The sequence below is a fragment of the Molothrus aeneus genome, chromosome 23 (assembly GCF_037042795.1).
Source record: "Molothrus aeneus isolate 106 chromosome 23, BPBGC_Maene_1.0, whole genome shotgun sequence".
In the NCBI taxonomy this organism is placed as follows: Eukaryota; Metazoa; Chordata; class Aves; order Passeriformes; family Icteridae; genus Molothrus; species Molothrus aeneus.
This window is the reverse complement of record NC_089668.1, coordinates 1,263,731-1,287,081: the sequence shown is the minus strand read 5'-3', so window position 1 is coordinate 1,287,081 and position 23,351 is coordinate 1,263,731. Positions and strand designations below refer to the sequence as shown.

The window sequence follows — 23,351 nt, the reverse complement described above, 5'->3', positions numbered from 1 at the left end:
CCTTAATGAAAGAATAAAATAAATGAATAAAATCATTCTATTTCTTTTAAAATTGTGGGCCTCCCATGGCTTGAGGACAGGCAAAATCATATTGGAGTGGGACATGAATGATGATTTTATCCAGCAGATGTCAGTGATGTGCATCTAATGGAATTGAATTCAACTCAGTTTCTTTTAAATTTTTATTTTAATAGAAGATAAAAGATAAAACATGGAACATTGCTTGGAGAGTGAATGCAGGAAGCAAATAGGATGTGTTATTTTTTCTTCTCACCAACTGCACAAGGATTTCTTCACTCACTCCAGCTCTCGAGTGCTGTTCCTTGCTGTCTGTGCAGGCCTCACTGTTGATTTTGGAAGGCTTTCATTAGATGTGTCTTGCAATTAGATTGCTTAATTCAAACAGAGCCTGTATCCCAGGGGTGGGTGACCTCTCTAAGTTAGCTTTTCATTCTATTTAAATAGAGACCCAATGCTCAGCTTTCTCTTACCAACTCACCCCCCTTTTTTAGTAGGTAATTTTAAAGAAGGTTCACACAGAAAGAACCAGATTTGTAATTACATTTACCTGTGAGGATTCCTGATTTGCAGGGTCATTTTTATGTGTGGAACATGTGCTGACTTCCCATGCACCCACAGGTGGAGTGATTTCACCATGGATGTACTCACAGCAGTGCTGAGGTGTAACCAAGGGGTTGAGTTTAATCACACACACACAGGCTACAAGAAAATCTGTTACATGTAGTGATTTCATACAAAAACCCTCCGCTGAAAGCCCCACGTGTGGATCCTCTGGTATTTCCCACACAGATTTACCAGGGCAGAGTCTCTGTGGAAGGTGAACATGCAGTGTACACACATGTGAACACACACACACACACACACACAGAATTGTTCTGTAACAACTGCCAAACCACTGAAATATTGCTACAATAAACACAGACACCAAAAGGCATCTGAAGGAGTTAAATTCCTTTCAAATTCAAGGAAACAATTCATTCATTTTGGCTTTTTTGTGGTAATCCCAGCTGGGACTTCCTGCTCTGTTGCTATTGGGATCTCCCCGTGTTTATAGACACTGATGGTGACCTGCCCTGTTTCAGAGCCATATTTATTCTTGACATAGATGCTGTATTTTCCTGTGTCTTCATTGCAGACTCTCTCTATGGTGATTGTGACCATTGAGCCCTTCACATCCATCTTGTATCTGTCCTTGAACTCGATGGCCTTCTCGTTTTTGAACCAGGTGATCTCTGGGTAGGGGTCTCCAGACACACAACAAGTTAAGCACAGGGTCTGTGGTGAGACAGAACAGAAATGGATTGTGGAGCTGTAAATGTGCAGGGAAATTCAGTTCATAGAACAGAAATGGATTGTGGAGCTGTAAATGTGCAGGGAAATTCAGTTCATAGAACAGAAATGGATTGTGGAGCTGTAAATGTGCAGGGAAATTCAGTTCATAGAACAGAAATGGATTGTGGAGCTGTAAATGTGCAGGGAAATTCAGTTCATAGAACAGAAATGGATTGTGGAGCTGTAAATGTGCAGGGAAATTCAGTTCATAGAACAGAAATGGATTGTGGAGCTGTAAATGTGCAGGGAAATTCAGTTCATAGAATCAGCATCATTTAGATTGGAAAAAATCTTTAAAATTGAGGCCCTGCCAAGGCCACCACCGAACCTTGTCCCCAAGTGCCACATCCACACATCTTTTAAGTGAAGAACAATAAAAATCCGTTCTCACATTTTCATTAGGTGACATTCCAACACTGATATCTGATATTCCTTTTCCTGATTTTCTCCAGTACAATCAGGATTAACCTGTCTGAATTCACTGGGCCTGACTGGTGTTTGTCTCACTGGTTTTTTATAGCTCCCTGTGCTGTCAGGTGGCACTGAAACAGGCTCATGGTGAGTTTGCAGTTACTTGGCAGGGGTTTTGTGCTGCCTGAGTAAAGGGAAGTGTGACTCAGAAATGAAAGCAGGGAGTTGGGCTGATGGGAGAATCAGGCCCAGCACCTGAAGGCCTTCAGAGTCCAATCCTGTGAAAAGGGGGGACAACAGAAAGGGTCTGGCAGTGAAGGTGAGCCAGGAGGGCACCACTTCCCACCTCAGGCAGTGCAGCAGCTCAGAAAAGCTGCAGGAAGGATCTTTCCTCCCCTCAGTGATCCCTCTGTGGCTGTGCAAGGAATGAATGGAGTTACTCAATATTACCTTGTCCTCCATGATGGTGGCAACATCTGGCAGACCTTGAACAACTCTGGCACGGCCTGGGAGTGAACAAATAGAACCTTTTGGTTTTTCTTATCAGCAAACCTGCCTTTGTTTCACTGAAGGGAAGAGATTCATTTACTTACGCTTCTCTGCTATTGCTGCTTCCCTGAAAGGGAGAGAAAATGATTGTGGTTTTATTTATTAGCCATTATACTAATGTACAATGTGAGACTCCAAATAGATTTAGCTGTGAAAATATTTAGGAGGAACTTACTTTAGCCTCTTGTGCTCAGCCAGGGCATCTTCAAAAGCTGCAAGAATGAAAGGTTTTAGGGAAAGTTGCCTTTAGTTTTGTTTGACTCAGTAGATTCAGCATTATGTTGTTGTTACCAGTGCTGGGATTACGTGGATAAATGTAATTATCCTCTAGATGGTACCTGCCCCTGCCTGAAGGAATCACAGCTCTGTGTACTGTTGAAATAAGTGGGAGTGAGTTCTCTCTTCCCAAAGAGAAGTTCAGAGGAGAAAGAACCTCCAACAGTTTGGGAAAGCCTTTGTAAACCTGGGAGTTCTCTTTTCCCAGATGCCACCTGTGAGCTCCGTTGTCCAGGGGAGGGTTTGGACCCATCCAGGAGCAGCTGCCCTGCTCTCATCCTCTCCCCAGCACTGCCAAGGCTCCCTAAAGGCCTCAGTCCTTTCTCCTGCCCACTTCCCCTCTCTCCATGTTCTGTGGCCTCTTCCCTGTCCTCCTCACCCCAATTCCACGAGGATTCCACTTGGAAATCAGCTCCAGCTCCAGAAGGGAGAGGGGAATCCCTGCCCAGCTTTGAGGGCTCCTGGACAGCAGCTCAGGAGTGCCTCAGCTCACCTTGCCCAGCCAGGTCTGCTGACAGTTTGTGGGAGCTGTTGCCATCGAACATCTCCAGGGTGTATCTGCCCTTGTCAGCCTCCCTGGGCTCCAGGATGTGCAGCCAGATCTGGTTCATGGTGCTCCCAGCTCTCGTCCTGTCACGGCTTTCCAGTTGTTTCTCCCTGAGTGAGCGAGGGATGGCATTTCAGTCCTGGTTAGCAGAGCTGAGAAATCACTTTTTTCTAGTGGGAGTCCGGATTCATTTCATGGAAAGAGGAAATCCCATGGGGCTGGACTTGGAGGCAGTTTGCCAGAGCTTCATAAACTCTACAAAAGACCTCCTCGTTCTTATTTAAGGGATTAAATCCCATTTAGATGTTGAATATTTGTAAGTATTTAGCCCTTGAATGTTATTAAAAGTTCACCTCCTTATCTACATGTGTGGGTGGTATCTAATAAAACACCAGCTCTCTATTTAGGAAGACGTTATGAGGCTAAATTATTCAGTGTTTGGGAAGAATTTTGTCATTTTGGGAATATTTTTTATTCAGAGTGGGGGAAGAAAGTGGTTTAGGAAAAGATGAAGTAGTAAAAATAAAGTGTTTGAAAAAATTCTGTCTGTAACCAAGGAGGCTGTAACTGAGCAGTATCATAAGTGCAGCATCATTATTATTCTAGGAAAGATGATCACTTCTAAATATTTCTGCAGTGCTACCATAAAAATAACATGACTTTGCACTCTGGAATTCCCAGACATGTTCCAGGATGGGAGTGAATTGTGGATTTCAGCCCTTACTCAGACAAATCCACAGCTGCCTGAAAAAGTTTATGGGCTCAGGCCCAAATGTTTAATTTTGGAAAAACAGTTCCAAGGAACAGCCCTCCAGAAGCTTTGCAGATATTTTTTGGGACTTACTTGTGGTACCAGGTGGTTTTCATGTAGTCTGTGTAGTACTTGACATCTGTGTAGATTTTGATGCCCTCCTCAGTAGGCTGAATTCTCAGAGGTGTGGCAGAAAGAGCTGGTGGTGTAAGACAGAGACTGAAATCGAGGAGGAATGCCCAGATTGCCCTGCTCAGGACAAAACCCCAGCCAAGGAGCAGGGAGGGCTGGAGCTGTGCTGCTTCCACAGCCAGGGACGGCTGTGCCTTCCCAGCTCTCCCCTCTGCTGGGAGCTCACGTACCGCTGATCCTGCACAGCTCCTTCAGAAGCTCCTCAAAGGCTGAAAGACAAAGATTGAAGTGTCTAGAAACACAAATCACAGCAAAGCACCTCCAATCTGCCAATGAATTTCACTGTGCTTGGGGTGTTTTATATCCACGGGTTATTTGCTGTCTTTTTCTGTGGCAGAGCTCACTGGGAGTGGAGTTTTTGCCTCTGATTCATTTGTTTTCAGATGCTGGGCATTTCTTACTAAATTTAGATGCTCCTATCTTCCTTCCCACTCACCATGTGCCTCCTAGACAGGAGATTTATGTACCAGGTTCACAGGATGGATTCCAGATGTGGGGGCAGCAATTAATCTTGGGCAGCAGAACCTTCTGATTGATTCTGGGTTGGAGTGACTGAAACATCCCTGAGCTTTTATCTGTGGGGCTTGGCAGAATTTATGATGCAGTCCTGGCTGGAGAAATGACTGCAGGTGGAAATGACAGCAGCATGTAGAGCAGGAAACTCTTTAAATTTGACCAGTCATTTTTTTGTGTGGGTTTTAACTCCTGTAAAAGCACTTAGGACATGTAGGTTTTACAGAAAGTGAGGATATTTGGGTTTAAATCCAAAACGAACTCACGGCAGGGGTGTGAACGTGTCTTACTGTGTGACCCAAGGTGCTCTTACCCCCTTTGGTGAGGTCCAGCTGGGTGGAGTCCTCTCCTCGGTTATCTGAAACCACTGCTTTGTACAGGCCCTCGTCTGCTTTGGTTACCTACCAAACACGTGTGTGCGTGTGTAATATTGATTGAAATAACCCACACAAAGGCCAAAACAAACAACACCCCTCCCACAGAAATCTCCCCTATCACTGAAACAGGGCAGGATTTGGAAAAGGGAAAAAGCTGAGATTCATTCCTTCCCAGTGAGTTTGGTTGAACTGAGCAGAAATGAGGGGGAAAAGGGTAAATTTGTCCCAAAAGCTCCCGTGAAAGGAGAGGGGGTCTGGTTCAGAAGCTGTTGGTTTTGGGGGTCAGTAGCTCAGCTTTTGCCTCAGTCCCTGTGTGAAACTGGCTCTTTCCAGCCCCTCAGGGTGGGTTCAACATGGAACGGCCACCCACTGTTACAAACATCTGATTTCCTATTAGGAGCTTCAAACCACAGCCTGGACAGGGACCTTAAAGATTGTTTAGTTCCAACCCCCTGCCACGAACTGCATTTGACCTCAGATTCAGAGCCTGACTGGAACATGAGAACTTTCTCCTGCTTTGCTTTTCTCAGCGTTTCTTTCACTCAGTGGGCATTGCCCAGAACCCACATGGAATATGAATAAGACCAGCCCATTTTTTCTTTTTGCCATTTTCCTGTGGACCCCTGAGCTGTTTGGTGTTTCACCTTTGGGATCTGCAGAGTTCCCATCCCAGTCTGTGGATCAAACACTCCACCAGCTCGTGCCTTGTGATTGAAGAACCACTGGAAGCTGGTGTCCTTCCTCAGGTTTGTTGCCTGTTTGAAGTCAATATTTAGAAGTCAAAATCCATTTGATTTCTTAATTCTTGGATGTCCTAATATGAATCATCACTTACATTACTCCAGAATCTGAGAATTTCCCTTCTTTGTTAAAGTTTCTGCCCAAAAGAAACCATCTCCTTAAAGTCACTGCAGCAAAGCATTTGCACTGCTCATATCCTCTGAAAATTGCACCTAAAACTGAGTGCTGAAGGAATTCTGTTACCTTGCAGGTGAGGAGCACTTCACAGCTCTCCAAAACTTTCCATGTCAGGTTCTCTATGAAATGTGGACCTGGAAAAGAAATGAAATCTCTCTCGTGGTGCCTTTGGCGAGTTCCTGCGGGAATGGTTCCATCTAGTGCTGGATTCCCGCAGTGCACCTGGGAATTCCCGAGGTTCGAGCGAACAGGGAGGGGAAGCTGAAATAAATTCCTTTGGATCCTTTCACCCCATTCTGGGCAGCTTTGAACCCGAGAAGAGACTGGATTTATAACGTGCTGTCACAGGCACTAACAAGCGAATATTTTTAGCCTCACTAGCAGGGAATCACATTTCCAATTGTGGTATTTTTCCAATGAACTTGTTTTATAAACTTCTTTATTTATCAACATAAGATGGGAGGTGAAAGTGGAATGCATGGATCTTTACAAACGTAGCTAGAAATCCCGGTTTTTAATTACAGAATGTGTATTCAGGTTGGGCAGTTTTCAGAGTTTGAAAGTGTTCAGTGCCACAGCACTGGTGCAGAAGATCTCCACTGATAAATCTGCCTAGCTTGGCTAAAACTAGTTCATTATTTGATTTTTAAGGGCAGGGCAAAGTATGTGAAAACAAGGAGTCTTATCCTGGTGTCCTAATCAGCTTGAATACTGTGTTTAAAAAGATGATGGAGTGAAATAAATTCATTTTTGCCATCCTGGCCTCATTCTGACAAGTCCTTAACCTCTGGCTGACCTTACCCTGCTTTTTCTTCCATTGTCTCCGTTTTGCTTCAGCTTCTTCTGCCACTTTAGCAAAAGCTATGGAACAGCAAAGGACAAAGTCAACAACCCCCCATTATTGGATATTCCCTCTACAATAGAGATATTTCCTCCTTGTCCTTATTACCTTTAGTGCAGCGAACCTGCTGCTAAATACACTGAATTTCCAGGCTGATCCTGCCCTGAGATAAATGACTACACAGTCTCCACTCTGCTGCCAAGGCACAGTTCACCACTGCAAGCTAATATGTAAAATGTTTGGAAGGAAGAACTGAGCATTCCACTTCAGCACACTGCTTTTATCATCAAGCACCTATTTATAAGACTAAAAGCTTTAATTTATGGTAAAGGGAGATTCAGATCATTTCTTAAATGATTCCTGGACTTTAAATCTGGGCTAAAATTTGCTCTCCCCATTCCCAGTGTGCCATTAGAACTGTTGGAAATACTTTGGCGCCTTAAGTGCCTCACAAAGTTTCCACTGAGCATGGCAGTCTATATTTGATCCTGAATTTCACTTACATTCATCTATGAGAGCAAGAGTGAATTGATTTTTGGCTTTCCCATCTTTGAGCTGGGCTGTGTACATCCCTTTGTCATCAGCACAGAAATCCTGGATTATCAGTTCCACGAGACCTTTCTCTTTCACAAAGTTGATTTTGTGTGTCTGTGTAAAACAGAGGAAATAGGAGAAACTGAAGAGATTTCCACAGTGGAGCTGCTCCTGGCACAGCAGATGTTGCAGTTATTTTATACCTGTATCCTTATAAACTCCCCTCATGTTACAGGATGAGGAAGGCAGAGCTCTGTGCTGTGCCAGGCTGTGGGATTCATCTGTTATTTATGTGTGTAGGAATGGTAGAATTGCTTCCAGCAGAGACAAAGTCCTGGAAAACCACCTAACCCAGACCATCCTTCCCTCATGGGTACTACAGGGCTGAAACCAGAGTAGCTGTGATTGTCAGAGGCATGGGAGTGTTGCATTTGGCTGTAATCTGTGATGTGCACTTCCACACTTGGCCAGGGTGAGGAATATTTCCCCTCTTGCTGAGGTGCAGGTACCACTGAGCTCCTGCACCAGGAGTGCCTGAACACAAACATCGTCACTCTGCCTCACTGCCTGTTTGCTCTGAGCAAATATTGTCCTTGCAAGGAGCCTCATAAACGGTGCAGATCCCTGTCAGCTCTCCAGTGGAGAGGAGACAGATTTTAGAAGAGATAAAGCCTTGGATGAACGTGTTACATGTTGATTTAACCCCCCCAGCAGGGCACTGACAGCTCTGAACTGCTCTGGCCTGGACCTGTCCTTTGTTCTGGGGGTCCTGGTTGTTGTCTGGGCACTGCTGCTCTGCACTGAGCTGACAGCCCATGATTTATATTTGTGCTTCATTCTCAACTGTTCTCCCCTCTGGTCCTCTCATTCCAAGTATTTTTTAAATGTTCTAATATTAATTTGATATGGGAGGACAAGGAGGAGGCCTGAACATTTTTGTGGATGTTTGAGGAGGTTGGAGGGTGCTGTAACACACAGGGTTATTTTCAGTGCTTTGGACTGAGAAATAAATCTCTCCCATCTGCTCTTAGAATTCATGAGATTTGCCTGCATTCAGTTCAAAATCCCCATCAAAATATCTGATGGCAATTCAGAAAACTGGGAATGTGCCATGTCCAGCAGTGGGGAAGTAAGTCAGGATGAAATGCAGAATAAAACCTACTGGGGTACTGGTGAGCTCCTTGTCGTTGAAGATCAGGTGCAGCTCAGCGTTCGGGGACAGCTTCTCCACCTCCAGCCACAGCCTCACTTCCCCTTTCTCCAGGACGTCGATGTTCCAGCCAGATATCAGCCTGATCACTGGGGAGCAGAGAGAAGCACCAGGGGAATCCCAGGCCCAGCTCCTGGCCCAGCCAGGCCTCTGCTGGCTTCCCTTTTCCCAGGCTGGCCCCTGCTCGTGGCTTTTTGCCGCTTCAACTTACGTGGGTTCCTGATTTCGTGGCTACGTTTCAATAACTTGTCCAGATCTGAAATGCAGAGAATTAAAAGTCAACACTCAGCCAAAACAAATTAATTGTATCATTTTAATTTAATTGGTTGATGAACTTCACGTCAAAGAGAAGATAAAACATTCCGTAATGGGGAGGACTAGAAAAGGTGGTGAAGGGAATTGTTGGGATCAATTCAGGGAGCGTGCTGAAGTTATAAATCATTGTCACAGTGTAGCCAAATGTGAAATCTGAACTGCAGTGGAAAAATGACTTTGCAGGAGCATGGAATCTTTCCTTAGGGGACTGTAAAAGAAACTGCCCTTGAGCCTTCAAGGAATGGGAAACATCTTTTTAGTGATACCATTAAGTGACATTAGTCACTCACTATCCTTCTGCAGGAAACTTTCCTCTAAACATCTAAGATTAGAAAATGAGGGCACCTTAGTTTTTTGTTGTTGGCAATTAGCAGTTTTTACCTTCTTTTGTTAAAGTGCAGCTGGCAGAGATATCATCATCTACATCTGTGACTTCCACTGAATACACACCCAGGTCCTTTTCTGAGGGTTCTTTCAGTATCAGTTTTGATCTAGAAGTAAAAAGAATAATAGCAAAAATTATATCTTTTCCTCAGAAATGATGTCTCCTGGGACAGAATTTGATACACCCAGAACAGGAAGTGTGGAACTCATTGGAATTTATAACTGACTCTGAGGAGCAAGGTAAAGATATTGGGGACAGGATGGCAGCTACTCCCAGATGGCACTGACCAGCTCATTCATGGGCTCCAGGGCTGGCAGTCAGGGAAGGGACAGGGAAACTTTTGGCTTCAGGCTTTTCTTGGTGTTCAATGTGTTCTTTACTCACCAGTGCATTTTCTCAGTGTGCATTAGATACTCACCTATTGCCTTTCTCTTCAATCTGGACTCGCTCAGGATCTGGAGGTCCCTCATAGTCCTTTGACCAGATAAATTCAGAGGAGTCATTCTTCTCAGGAGCTTCAAAGGCCATGTAAATGAAACCCTCTTCATCCACCCCGACTTCAATTTCATTTGTGCCTGGATGTGTGAAAAACCCACAAAACATTCCTTACCAAAGCAGATCAGGGCTGAGCTTCTGCACGTCTGACTCAAAAAACAACCCCCAAAACCAAACCACACAGAGCACAGTTAGAGCTAATTAATTTGGGCAGCTTGATTTGTTCATCATCGTTTTACTGAGTGTTTCTTGCTGTGAAACAAGCAGCTGATGCATCACAAAGCAGATTTTCACCCAGGTCATACATTTATTTACAGAGTGGCCCAGTCTCATGGCTTTTAGCTTCATACCAGGTTTGGTTTTAGCCACCACAGGGTCGGAGGGGAGCGAAGGGGGTCCAACTCCAGCCTTGTTCAGCGCTCGTACTCGGAAAATGTAGCACTTGCCTGTTTCCAGGTGTGACACCTGCAGGGAACACCACCAGGAATTCATGTCAGAGTAGGACAAGCAGCACTAGGACACTAAGGGCAGGTACAGACCTTCATGTGGGTGCTGGCTGTGGGCTGCTTGTTCATCTGTTTCCACTCTTCTGAGCCTTCTTCGCACAGGTCTATGAAATACCCTGTGACCGGCCCTGCCCCCAGGTACAGAGGAGCTTCCCAGTGCAGCTGCAGGGAGGAGTCCCTCACCTCCGTGCACCTGACATCGTAAGGAGGGCCTGGCACAGAGGGAACAGGGAAACTGCAGTTGGGCTGGGGTCAGAGAGCACAGCTTGGGGTAGCACTTGAGTAGTGGGTCTGTAGGGGATGGTTTCTATGGTAATTAGGGGTAGGTTTATGAAATGGCATCACCAGCTGCCTTAATGGTATTTGCTGTGGTGTAAGGAAAAGGATTTAGAGTTTAGATCCTGATTCTTCATTCTCTGGAAACAATATTATTAAAAATACCTGGGTGCTCTATGTATGGAACAACACCCTGCATCACAACACCCTTGGAAGTGTTTTGTGCTTTTCTGTCCTGGGAGCAACCATTTCTGTGGTAGAAATCCCTTGGAAGAGTGAGGAGATAACCAGCTCAGCTGGTGACATTTTCCTGGATGGTTTTCCACGAGGGATACCTGGCTCTGGCATTGTCCATTCCTCACATCTGAACAGGTCACTGGGCTCGGACACGTCCCCAACTCCAGCCCTGTTCATGGCACGGGCACGGAACTCGTACAGGTGCCCCTCCTGCAGGCTGCTGACCTTGGGGTGCAGAAGGACAGGCATGGTCAGTCCAGCAGGACACTGAAGGAGCAGAAGCAGCCCAGCTCACCCTCGGTGCAGCTGTTCCCAGCTGTGCCCCGGATGGATACCGTGCAGACGCGCCCAGGAATCGGCCGAGCGTTGACTTCGTGCCAGTCGGGCTCCGAGTGCTCGTGCTGGTCCAGGAAATATCCCAGGATCTTTGTTCCTCCTTTGTGCTTCGGCGCTTTCCAGCCAATGGTCATCTCAGCCTTGCCACAGTGCAGCAGCACAAAGTCCCGAGGGGCCGAGGGACAGGCTGGGCACAGAGGGACAGACGGAACAGCAGGGGACAGACAGAACAGCAGTGTCAGCACAACGTCCACGGTCTCACCTGGGAGTCACAGCAAAAGCCTCGGATGTGTCTCACGAGGTCCCTTGCCTGGTGCTTTAGGGTTTGTGTGGCAGAAAAGGTGGGAGCAGGGGGTTGATAAAATGGGGGACGTGGAGGGTTAGCTCATGGATGGTGTCGTTGTAGGATTTTCTAATTTTCCTGGGAAATTCCCAATGTTGGTTTCCAGACATCACACAACTGAGCACTTTAAATGGTCACTTGTACCCAGAGCCAAGTTAACACCACAGATGTAACACACTGCTAGGACAAAATGCTAATTAGTTAACTCTGTCCACGCTTGGCAAGTGTAATTGATGGCAGAAGCTGCAGGGTACAGGAAAATGAGTTCCCTTTTGTTTTGTTTCTCAGACACTGTCACCATAGCAGGCAGTGGTGGCTGTGCCTGACAGGTAGGGTTGGAGGGGTTTCATTTTGGTCACTACTCACCAATTGCTGGCCTGACAACGATGGGATCTGTTTCTGGTGAGCTCTCACTCAGTCCTGCATCACTGACAGATTTCACACAAAACACATATTCCTTTCCAGGCTGCAGCCCAGGAACAGTAAATCTGGGAGAGCAAATTAATATGTTTGTGTTTGCCTGTGCACAGGTAAACAGCGCTGAAACAGATATCAACACACTTTAATAAGGCTTAGTTCTTGCAAAATCATTATTTGTCATTACAAATGAATGTGTCACATGAAATGGCTCCAGATAACTCACAGTGGGTATGGATCAGATGGAGATGAATCACCCTGGGCAGGGAGATAAACAGCACTTTTTAATGGACTTTTTCTGCTTGCTATGTGACCCCCACAGCTGGAGAGTGACTGTAAATTCTGCATGTGACTGACACCAACTTACTCTAGTGGAAAACAGGCCAACCCATGGAATGTGGTTCTGCTGGTGCCCCAGGCTCAGTGGGGCTGTACAGCCCAGGCCTGGAGCAATCCTGAACCCTCTGAGAGGCCCTGCTGTTGCTGTGCCTGCCAGCCTGTGCCTGGGGACTGTAGGAAGGTCTTTTTTTATCTGAAACACGACTCCAGGCAGAAACAGAGGAATCCAGGTTGGGCCCCTGGCATCCCTCAGCAGAGCAGAGAGCTGCACTCACTGGCTGCCTGTCACTGGTTTGTTATTGACTGTTTGCCACTGCTCCGTGCCCGTCTCCCGGCAGTAGATGTAATACCCAAGGGGCTCTGGGCCCTCCTTGGGCTTGTCCCACTGCACAACAACAGATGTCTTGGTGTCTCTGAAGGCCAAAACCTGAGATGGTGGAGGTGGAGGAGCTAAAAAAGGGAAGAAACAAAAAACACAAGACAAAAGTAGTGAGGGTTAAAATCTATAATTTAAAAAAGTCCAAAGTATTATAAATAAGTTGGCCTGTTTGATTTATTCACCTTTTCCACAGCACCATTTTCAAATTGTTGCCCAGGGAAGCTCTGGCTGCCCCATCCCTAGAAATGCCCAAGGCCAGGCTGGATGGGGCTGGAGCAATCTGGGACAGTGGAAGGTCCCTGCCTGTGGATGAGCTCTGAGGTCCCTTCCAACCCAAACCATTCTGGGATTCAGTGGAATTAGAGCAAAATGCCATGGACAGGGGTCTCTACTCTACAGGATCTGTGCTTGGTTTGCCAGATGACTTCTTCCTCTCTCACTGATTCCTGTAGTTACCTCACACAGCCTCCTCTGAAGCAGAGGAAAAACAAAGCTCATCTGTTGATTGTCCTTGGCTCCACCCTGAACTGGGACCTGCTCCCCTCTGCATTTCCATCTATGAGTGAACCCTGGAGCAGCTTCAGTGTGGGACAGCACACAAATAAAGATCAGTGCTCATCCCTCTGCAGAAGAGAAACACCAGCAGGAGCCTGTGGCCCTCTTTCTGTAATCTCAGTCCAGGGAGAAAACAGCCCAAAGCAGCCCTGCAGAGGCTCCTGGCATTCCTTCCACACTGTCACCTCCCTCACACCATGCTGGAAGCATCCTTGGATTAAACACAGGCTTCCACTGTTCCTGTTCTATTAAATGTAATTCCCCGCTCACTGCTTGCTCAGATTAACACTGCCCTGACCAACTGCAAACCAATTAAAGGAGGATTTAGGGCTTCAAGAGATTTCCTTATATCAAAGTACTGCTGTGTAACCATAGACCATGAAGTTTAGAGGGGAGCGTGGGCAGGGGATCCCCCTCATTGCTGGCAGCCCAGCCCTCTGTGGGGCTGGTGCAGGAGTTAAAACCGTGACGTTTGGAGTTTTATTTTACTTGCCTTGCACTAGGAACCCTCTGCAGGGTTAGTGCAGGAGTTAAAACCCTGAGTTTAGAGGGGATGCCCCCCATCCCTGGGTTGGGGCAGGCACGGCAGAGCAGAGTTAAAACCATGAGGTTTAGAGGGGATCCCCCCCTATTCCCGGCAGGCCATGCCCTCTGCAGGCTGGTACAGGAGTTAAAACCATGAGGTTTAGAGAGAGGATCCCCCTCATTCCCGGCAGCCCATCCCTCTGCAGGGCTGGTACAGGAGTTAAAACCATGAGGTTTAGAGAGAGGATCCCCCTCATTCCCGGCAGCCCATCCCTCTGCAGGGCTGGTACAGGAGTTAAAACCATGAGGTTTAGAGGGGATCCCCCCATTCCCGGCAGCCCATCCCTCTGCAGGGCTGGTGCAGGAGTTAAAACCATGAAGTTTAGAGGGAATTCCCCCCTATTCCTGGCAGGCCATCCCTCTGCAGGGCTGGTACAGGAGTTAAAACCATGAGGTTTAGAGGGAATTCCCCCCTATTCCTGGCAGGCCATCCCTCTGCAGGGCTGGTGCAGAAGTTAAAACCATGAGGTTTAGATGGAATTCCCTCATTCCCGGCAGCCCATCCCTCTGCAGGCTGGTGCAGAAGTTAAAACCATGAAATTAGAGAGCATCCCCCCCTGTTCCCGGCAGCCCATCCCTCTGCAGGGCTGGTGCAGAAGTTAAAACCATGAGGTTTAGAGGGAATTCCCTCATTCCCGGCAGCCCATCCCTCTGCAGGCTGGTGCAGGAGTTAAAACCATGAGGTTTAGAGGGAATTCCCTCATTCCCGGCAGCCCATCCCTCTGCAGGCTGGCGCAGGCACGGCAGAGCAGCGCTGCTGTTACCGGGCTGTGTCCCGGCGGGGACGGGCGCGCTGGGCACCGAGGGATTGCTGATGCCGAACTTGTTGACGGAGCGCACGCGGAACCGGAAGGATTTTCCCTTCTCCAGCCCGAAGAGTGCAAATCTTGGGGAATTCGCTGGCGTCTCCAGGTTCACCATCTGCCAGGAGCTGCTGCCTACGAGACACTGCAAAGGAAAAGGAGATGATTTACAACTCCTAAAGTGAGCACAAAACCCTCCTGACCAATAACAAAGCTGGGCTTTGTAGGAAAGGAATTTTAAAAAGCTCCAAAACACAAACCAAAGCCATAAATTATATATTTCTTGTTGATGTACCCACACTTTTCACCCTTGGCAGCAGAGGGCCCCTTTGCTACAGGAGGTTAGAAGTAAGGATGCATAAATGGAGACGGGCAGAAGACGTTAATTAACCAACAGAGTGATTAGTGGGGAACAGGACAGTGAGATATTCTCAGTTCTTCACAGCTTTTCCACTTTCAGGGCTGTAGGGCAGGAACAGTTCCTCCTGTTAGAATTCTGCCACTGTTCTGTGGTGTTAAAATTCCTCGTCCATTCCTTGTTAATCATTAGTCCTTGAGCTGTGTCAGAGTCAGGGCCATGGCTCAGGGCACCTGTGGGGCTGGAGGAGGCTGAACCAGCTGGATTTGAGGCTGGATCTCCCCAGTTCCTCTCTGGGAATGGCCTCACCTGTATCATGTCCTGCTTGAGACAGAAATGGTTCTGCTCTGCAGCTCCCCTCCTGTGTGATGTTATTATTTTCTTACCTTTTCCACATAGTAATTCAGTGGCTCTCTGCCTCTTGGATCTGGTTCATCCCAGGCCAAAGCCACATAATCCTCTCTGACCTCACTTGCACGGACATTGGTGGGTGGCAAGGGAATTTTAATGTGTCCTATGGGAAGGCAGAAAAGGCTTTAGTGATAATGTGGCAGGAAAATTAAAGTTCTTTTACAGTGGATTCTGTTCTCCCACTATAAATTAAGATTCTTCAGTATAAAGAAGGAGACAAACACTTTGGGGAAATTTGAACTCACCCTCCAGGTCATCCTTGGATATTTCTATGGTCCTGCCCTGATCATATGGAATCACTGCAATGACAAACAGGGCAGAATTACCCACCCACAGGAGGTGCCTGGGGAGAAAGACAGAACCCAGGGCTGGCTCATTGGTTCTGTGCACAATTATAGACATTTTATGTCACAAACAATGGCATTTTGAGCTCTTTCTGTTCAGAATACTCCCAAGATGGGCTCGGCAGAGGCTTTTGTGGGAATGGGGACGATCTGGACACTCTGCACTCAGTTACTCCTGCAGCCTCCCGTGGTTCTGAGGGTTTGGTACCAACCTGTCACTCTCTTGTCCCTGCTGGAGTCCTGGGTGGTGACAGGGTCACTGGCCCTTGAAGGGTGGCTGGTGCCAGCCTTGTTGACAGCCTTGACCCGGAACTGGTACGTCTGTCCCTCTGCCAGGCCCAGCACTGGGCACCTGCAGCCCTTCACAGGCTGGGCACTGCACTGCACCCACTGCTCCGAGCCAGCCTCACACCTGCAAGGACACACGGCCCACGGGGCTCCTTGCTTCTATTTCCACCATAAAATGGGGGCTCTTAGCTCTGACACGATGCCTTACAGACCTTTCAATGAGGTAGCCCAGGATGGGGCTTCCCCCATCATCACTGGGTGCTACCCAGGAAAGGACCAGGCAGTCTTTGTTCACATCGTGGCACCTCACGTTGAGGGGGGATCCTGGGGCACCAGCTGTCAGTGCTGCAGCATCTGCAAAACACCAGGGGAGGCTGGGTAGCTTCTGTTCTTTTCTCTTCCAGAATTTTCATTGAGGAGATTAATTTTAAGTGTTTAAGGGCCTATCCCAGTAACACAATGTTTTAATACTGAAATCATCAATGAAAATAAGATTTGGTCATTGCGATAATTGTATCCACACACAAAATTAGGAGCTGTTTCCTTGTGTGTGGGGGGAGGAATTCCTTTATGCCAAGACCTTAGGAAAGGAGATCTGCAGGTACCTCTGACAAACACATAAGTGGTCTGTTCCTTGTATCCCTGCAGCGAGGGGACACGGATGGTGTAGAAGCCCTCGTCCTCCTTGTGAGCACACAGCACTGTTAGAGAGGCCTCAGACCCCTGGCACCTCAGCTCCTGACCCTCTGAGTCCTGCAGCAGCTCCCCTGTGGAGCAGAGAAGGGGAAGGAAATTCACCTGGATTTGCCTGGTTAGGAGTGGTGATATTTATTCCCAAATGCCTCAAAAAGCACAAAATGGGATGAGGGATCTCTAAGACATTCCTGGATTATTTTTGTGCCTCCAAATTGCAGCTGTGGACTCTGATCCACAGAAAGACCCAAGCAGAACAACACAGAGAATGCAGAAGTTTTTCTCACAGGAGAACCACAGGCTTTTCAAACTAAGGCTCTTCAAATATTCTTATGAACAGGAATGTCATTACCTCCAAAACGTTTCAATGGCATCATCCTTTACCAATGGGGAAAAGACAAACATTAAATAGCAACACCTGTAGCTTGAGCAGAGCTGAGAACAGCTCAGCAATCCTGGATTTTAATAATTTTCTTTTTTTTTTTTTTCTGTGAACATTCAATCCTAGCTGTGAATTCCAGTGGGGTATTCCCAGAGGTAAATGCACATAAACTCAGCTGTTGCCTACAAACCATCTCTGAACCAGGTGATGCCTCCTTGGTGCTCCAGTAAATCAGAGGAGAAGTAACAGGAGAGGGTGAAAGGCTCCTTTTCTCTTGCAAATAAGGGTTTCAGTGGAAAAGCAAAATCTGCCTCTCTGGCCAGAAGGGATCCTGTGCAATGAAAGTCAGCATGATGAAGAGACTTCAGAGTCTTCCTCCTGCAGTATTTTTATTGTCATATATTTAGAGTGAGCCTTGCACACTTTGCATGTGCAGTCAGGCTGACAAGAAAAGCTCTCAGGGAAAAAAATAATCAAATTGCATCAGGCTATAAAAATAATTAATAATAACACCAATTATTTACTCACTTTTGTATATTTCTGAATCAAATCCTGATGCCTTTCCATAATATTCTATAAGAGAAGAGGAAAACACATTTAGCCAATCTCATGGAGTGTTTATCTTCTTAATAACACCCAGTGATGCTCAGCAAACTGTTTTTCCCTCAAGCCAGCCCTTGATTTGAACCTTTAAAGTGTCACCATGGGCTCAAAGTTCAATTCATTTGACCCCTGATGCCCTTCACGAGCCTCTGGGGATGTGTCTGCAGAGGAATTGTTCCATGAATGTTCCAGGGGATGCAATCCTGCTCCAAATGCTCTCAGTTATTCAGAGCTAAGGAGGGCTTTGTCACTTTGCCTTCTGCCTTTTCAAGCAGGCAAGTTAAAACCAAATTAAATAAAGATTTGAGTAAAGCAACCCCTGGGTTCTAACAGCATTCCCAGAGGATGATGTGGGATTCTTGGAAACCACCAGTGGCTGGGAGCTCAGGATTTAACCAAAGGAAAGGCTGTTTGTGCTGAGACAGAGGCAGTTCTGGAGCTCAGGGAAGGATGTCCCCAAATCAGCTGTTCTGGGCTCTCTGGAGGTGTCACAGCTCCTCCACCTGCTCTGGCCTCTTGGCATCACAGCACAATGTGATGCTGAAATCATCTGGGCCTGAAAGCCAAGAACTGCTGCACTCAGGATGAAACTGAGGCACTTTTCTCTCAAGTCACAACCAGTGCCCATAGAATAAAGCCTGTGCTTCCAGTGGTGAAGTTTGGCTGTAGCAGACCAAACAATGAGGGGGAGTGTGACCACTGGAGAGGAGGGAAATACAAAGCCCTGGAGCTGAAAGAGCCCTGTGAGACCCTCGGGGATGCCTCAGGGAAAGGGGATCCCAGGACCCTCCCCTGGCATCGAGGCCTTTGCAGGCAGCCAGGGCCAGGGGAGGAGATGCCAGGGCCTGCCTGGGCACCAGGAATAAAAATAGATGGAATATGAACAGCTAAACCGTGATCCTGCAAGACTGCTCTGCATATTTCCTAAAGCTTGAGATTATTTTCCTTTTTAAGTGCTGGTGGTTTATTTACTTCCTTCCCCACGTCTGGCTTTGGCTGTGCACGGTTTGTACCTATGGAGTTTGTGCCAGTCATTTTAAGAACAGCCCAAATCCAAGAGGAAAATCTTGCATTTGCCCTTGGTAGGTGCTGATTTCAGGAAAGAATGGGACATTCTCTGCAGTAATGCCCTGAGAGGTCCCACTGAGAGCCACAGTTCTTGGGGAACCATTTCTTGCTTATCTTTAGCAGACTCTCTTGAGCCTGTTGAGTTCCACCATGGGGCTGGTTCATAGAAGAAATAAGCACCTAAATTTAGTACAATTTTATCCCACTGAAAGGACATCTGTGTCCATATGGAATCTGAAAGGAAAACCTTTGGCTGGGCCCAGAAGTGACTGAGGAAGAGAAGCTGTTCTGTCCTTTTCCAGAGTGCCTGTGTGTGCCTATCCAATAATGGAAATGTTTGGAAGACCCTGCAGTGTTGGAAAGTTGAAACCCAAAAGAATATTTGTACTTACTCCTGACAAGCACTGTAGCAAAGGAATAAGCTTCACCATATGGATTCTTCACCTCCACACTGTACTCAGCAGAATCTTCCATGGAGCATCTGAAAAAAAAAATAAATTTCCCCTCCTTCATATTTCACAGGACAAATTCAAAGAGGTTCACCTTTAATCCCAGGGATGTTTGCTTTTCATCCAGGAGCTGCGTTTCCTTTCAATTACAAGGATTTTTGGTACTTTGTCATCAATTTTTTCTCTTGAGACCCAGAAGGAAAATATTTTAAGTACTGAAGAAGCAAAAGGCCTGTGGAACACTTGATTGCACTGAAGATTTGCATTTGTCTGTCACTGATAATTCATAGATCAGAACTAATGTTGCTCTGATTACACTGATCCATCCCAAATCACATTTTTTTGTCTGATGAAGTGCTTAATGTGCATTCCTTACCCTGAAGGAAAACGTGTTGCTGATACATAAAAAGAAGGGCAGAAGTAAATTGAGCAATTTAATTTTGTTTGGTTTTGGTTTATTTTTCATAGATTTTTTAAACCTTGTGAACTGCTGTGGAGATTAGCAAAGGTTTAGCTCAAACACAACAGCCTAAAGGCAGGCAAGGTCGGATTCCTGAAGGATTACTGGGATTGTTTATCACACACAGACTGGGAATTTAGGGCGAGCAGGGCTCACTCAGCTGAAGGAGCAGCTCAGCCAAGGGCACAGCCCTTACCTGCTGATGTGCAGGGTCAGCATCCCAAACTGATTCTTCATCTTGTATTTTCCTGCTGGGGCTCGGCGGGGATCGATGGGGATTCCGTTTTTATACCTGGTGGAAAAGAAGGAAATTGGCTGTGAGGGAAGGACCCACATCAAACAGCGCAGGAAAGAGGAGCAGACACAATTCCCTCTTTTACAGATCTCCCTCTTCAATCCAAACCAGTCTGGCAGTGAAACCCAGAGCCCTCCATGGTCCTGTGTGGCTGCTCAGCCCTGGCTTTACATCCCCTGCCCTGCAGCTCCTGTGAGTGAGTTCACAGATGTCTCTTCCTTGTGTTCCCAGGGATGTGTGGGAGGTTCAGATTCTCTTTGCTCTCTGAATAATTCAGGGAGGTCGTTCTGGAAGGACACAGGACATGCAGAGCTCCCACAGTGGCAGAGCTGCTGCCCACGAGTCATTAGTAATGCAAATGTTTGCACACTTGAACCTTCCAGAGGAGGAATGGCCAATCGCTTCAAACTGATCAAAATACACTGTGCAAATTGGGCTTTCGAGGTGATCTTTCATTTATTTCTGGTATTTATGGAGTGTGCTGCACTCAGGCACAGTCCATAACACTCTCCCCTGAGGTTGGTTAATATACAAAGGGAGTAAGTGACAGTTGTGTTGTATTTTACAAACTGTAGAAGCAGCAGCAGTTTAATGCTGACACTCTCATGGTGTCCAAGGCAGCCAGGCCTTGTTGGGGCATGGTTGTGGTGATTTAGTGCTGAGAGGAGGTTCTGCTTTTTGAGACTTAAATCCCAAGTCTGCCTGTGGGAAAAGCAAACAGAGAAACCTCCATCAGCTCTGTTCCAGAAGGGTTCCACAGGAATGTCCAGGGAATCCTCCATGAGCACCAGCCCTGTTCCAGAATGAGCCTTGTAGGAGTGTTCAGGAAACAAGGAAACCTCCATGAGCACCAGCCCCGTCCCAGAAGGATCCCACAGGAATATCCAGGGAATCCTCCATGAGCACCAGCCCTGTTCCAGAAGGATCTCACAGGAATATCCAGGGAATCCTCCATGAGCACCAGCCCCGTCCCAGAAGGGTCCCACAGGAATATCCAGGGAATCCTCCATGAGCACCAGCCCCGTCCCAGAAGGATCTCACAGGAATATCCAGGGAATCCTCCACCAACACCAGCCCTGTCCCAGAAGGGTCCCACAGGAATATCCAGGGAATCCTCCACCAACACCAGCCCTGTCCCAGAAGGATCCCACAGGAATATCCAGGGAATCCTCCATGAGCACCAGCCCTGTCCCAGAAGGATCTCACGGGACTGTCACTGCTCAGGCCCCCATGTCCCTGCTGCTCCAACCCCTCTGGCCCCTGAGGTGTTTGCTGTGCCCCCTGCAGCTCTCCCTCCCTCGCGGTGCCAGGGCAGGCTGTGCTGGCAGTGCCATACCAGGTGGCCTGTGGCAGGGGGCTGCCCAGGGCGGTGCATGCCAGGGTGACATCCATGCTCTCCCAGACAGCGTGTGCCCGCAGCGGGATCCAGAGCAGGGGCGCCCGCGCCGCGCGCAGCTCCAGCAGCTCCTTCTGCAGGCAGGCCTTGTGCAGAGCCTGAGCAGGGAGACACGGCTCAGGGCAGGCCAGGCCAGGCCAGGCCAGGCCAGGGCAGGGGGATCTCACACAAACTCTCTGACACCAGGGACCTCTGCTTGTGTTTCAGTGGCAGGGGTGCAAGGCCTTTGGTTGGGGGATTTTGGGGTTGTCCTAACACCTGTTTTGGTGCAGGATCACAGCTTTAGCCCTGTTGGCATCTGGTGCCAGAGTTTGGGGTTGTCCTAACACCTGTTTTGGTGCAGGATCACAGCTTTAGCCCTGTTGGCATCTGGTGCCAGATTTTGGGGTTGTCCTAACACCTGTTTTGGTGCAGGATCACAGCTTTAGCCCTGCTGGTGCCAGCAGAGGGGTCTGTTCTAACCTTCCTGCGCAGGCCCTTCCTGTCAGCCCTCACTCGGAGCTGCCTGCAGATCCTGATGAGCTCCTCTTCCATCTTCTCCATGTCATTCCCAAAACGAGTCCTCTTCTGCCCCCTCTGTTCCAGCTCCAGGAGCTCAGCTTCCCTTCTCAGGTTGTACTCCCTGGAACTGCATGATGGTAAAAGCCAACAGAAGTCAAGATAAAACTTTTTTTCTCTTTTTATAGGGGTGTTTTTTTGTTTGCTTAAGTCAGGAGTGGTAAGGACAAAACCACCGGCTGATGGAGTGTGGGGAGGAATGTCAGGGAATGATCCCCCACAGGAACCAGCACCCCCAGAAGAGATCAGATTTCCGTGGGGACTGTTTGGCCACTTCTAATCCTGGGGAGGAAGCTGGGAAAAGGATCAAAGGGAGGAGAGATGTGGCTGAGATTTTCTGGGAAAGAGGGAGAGTCCCATTTGTTACTATTCATTAATTAAATCTGTCAGTATTTTCCATTTATTCCTTTAAAATCTGGTTTCTCTCACAGCCCTACATGTGAGCAGGGCAATGTTCCTCATTATCACATGGCAGCATCATTTCATTTCCTGCATTTTAGTTGAGGCCTGGTGTTTTTAAAGGAAGAACCTCTGGATTGAGCCTGCTCTTTTTGTTTCCAGCAGAATAAGTTGGGAGCTGTGCCCCTGGTGCAGAGCTGCAGTGTGGCCCACAATGGTTATATTGGAGTTACAGTAATTCCTGACTTACTGAGCTCTTTCAGAGGTCAAGGCAAGGGCAGCTGCTATCGACAGGTCTGAAAGGCTGAAGGTCTCCTCTTCCTCACTTCCAGGTGCAGGTTCATGGAAAAGAATCCAGATAATGTTCCATCATTTCACAAACTCAGCATTCTACAAAGCCATGAATGTGTAGAAAGGCCTGTGTGCACCTGATGGACTCAACCTGTCCCTGACTCTGGGACTTACCTGGTTTTAAACCTTTTTTTCGTGGTTGTGGAGCTCATTTCCAAGCTGTGTTTCCTCTCCTCCTTCTGCTCCTCCTCTCTGTGGTGGAAAAAGGCTCTGGTTCCCATGGTGGGATGTCAAAGCCAAACTTTCTTACTGGAATAGATCAAAACATTCAAATCAGACACTTCAACAGAATCTTTTAAAGTCCTGGCTTTGGTGTTCAGGGGCTGTGAGTGAAGTTCATAGAAAAATATTTTCTGACATCGATGCTGTGAGAGGGGTTTGCTCCATGCTGCTTCTGTGGAAAGTGGGATCAGGGGGAGGAATGGAGTCTCTCAAGGCAGCTTTTTCTCCTGTTTCTCCTGTTTCTCATCAGGACTCCTGGAATGGTTTGGCTTGGAAGCTAAAGCCCATCTGATGGGCAGGGACAGCTCCCACCAAACCAGGCTGCTCCAGCAGTTCCAGGTGCTGAAGCAGAGCTCTCCCTCCTGCCCCAGGTACAGATGTGTGATTCCCCTTGGCCAGGCTGCACACAGAGCAGTCCCAGCTCAGCACTCCAAGAGGAAAATGCTTTATGCAGTCCTTTGCATCCTGAGGGATCACTGAGTGTTTCTGCTGAGCTCTTAGGGAAAGGATGAAAGATCATGGAGCAAACAGCATCCTCCCAAATGTCAGCCTGCAAGGAAGGGCTCAGGAGCAGCAGGATTTTCCCAAGGAAAGCTTCCCAAAGAAATCCCAGTGCACAGGTGGAGCACAG

General features: G+C 47.5%; 1 protein-coding gene across 1 annotated transcript; it reads right to left on the bottom strand.

The window, feature by feature from the left end:
- Positions 1-999: 999 nt before the first annotated feature.
- Positions 1,000-22,719, bottom strand: MYOM3 (myomesin 3). Its single transcript, XM_066564847.1, has 36 exons — positions 22,613-22,719; positions 22,398-22,472; positions 21,653-21,818; positions 21,131-21,288; positions 19,696-19,791; positions 18,983-19,071; positions 17,448-17,492; positions 17,110-17,250; positions 16,450-16,611; positions 16,057-16,198; positions 15,769-15,968; positions 15,458-15,511; positions 15,188-15,315; positions 14,405-14,588; positions 12,397-12,571; positions 11,732-11,853; positions 11,022-11,209; positions 10,785-10,911; positions 10,207-10,385; positions 10,018-10,132; positions 9,591-9,747; positions 9,169-9,278; positions 8,684-8,728; positions 8,425-8,561; positions 7,232-7,376; positions 6,689-6,748; positions 5,954-6,021; positions 5,614-5,724; positions 4,906-4,993; positions 4,250-4,288; positions 3,981-4,086; positions 3,083-3,246; positions 2,489-2,525; positions 2,358-2,380; positions 2,215-2,270; positions 1,000-1,296 (listed from the first exon to the last, which is right to left on the bottom strand). The coding sequence occupies exons 1-36, from the start codon at positions 22,717-22,719 to the stop codon at positions 1,000-1,002; spliced, it is 4,296 nt and encodes a 1,431-aa protein (XP_066420944.1).
- Between the last annotated feature and the right edge of the window lie 632 nt (positions 22,720-23,351).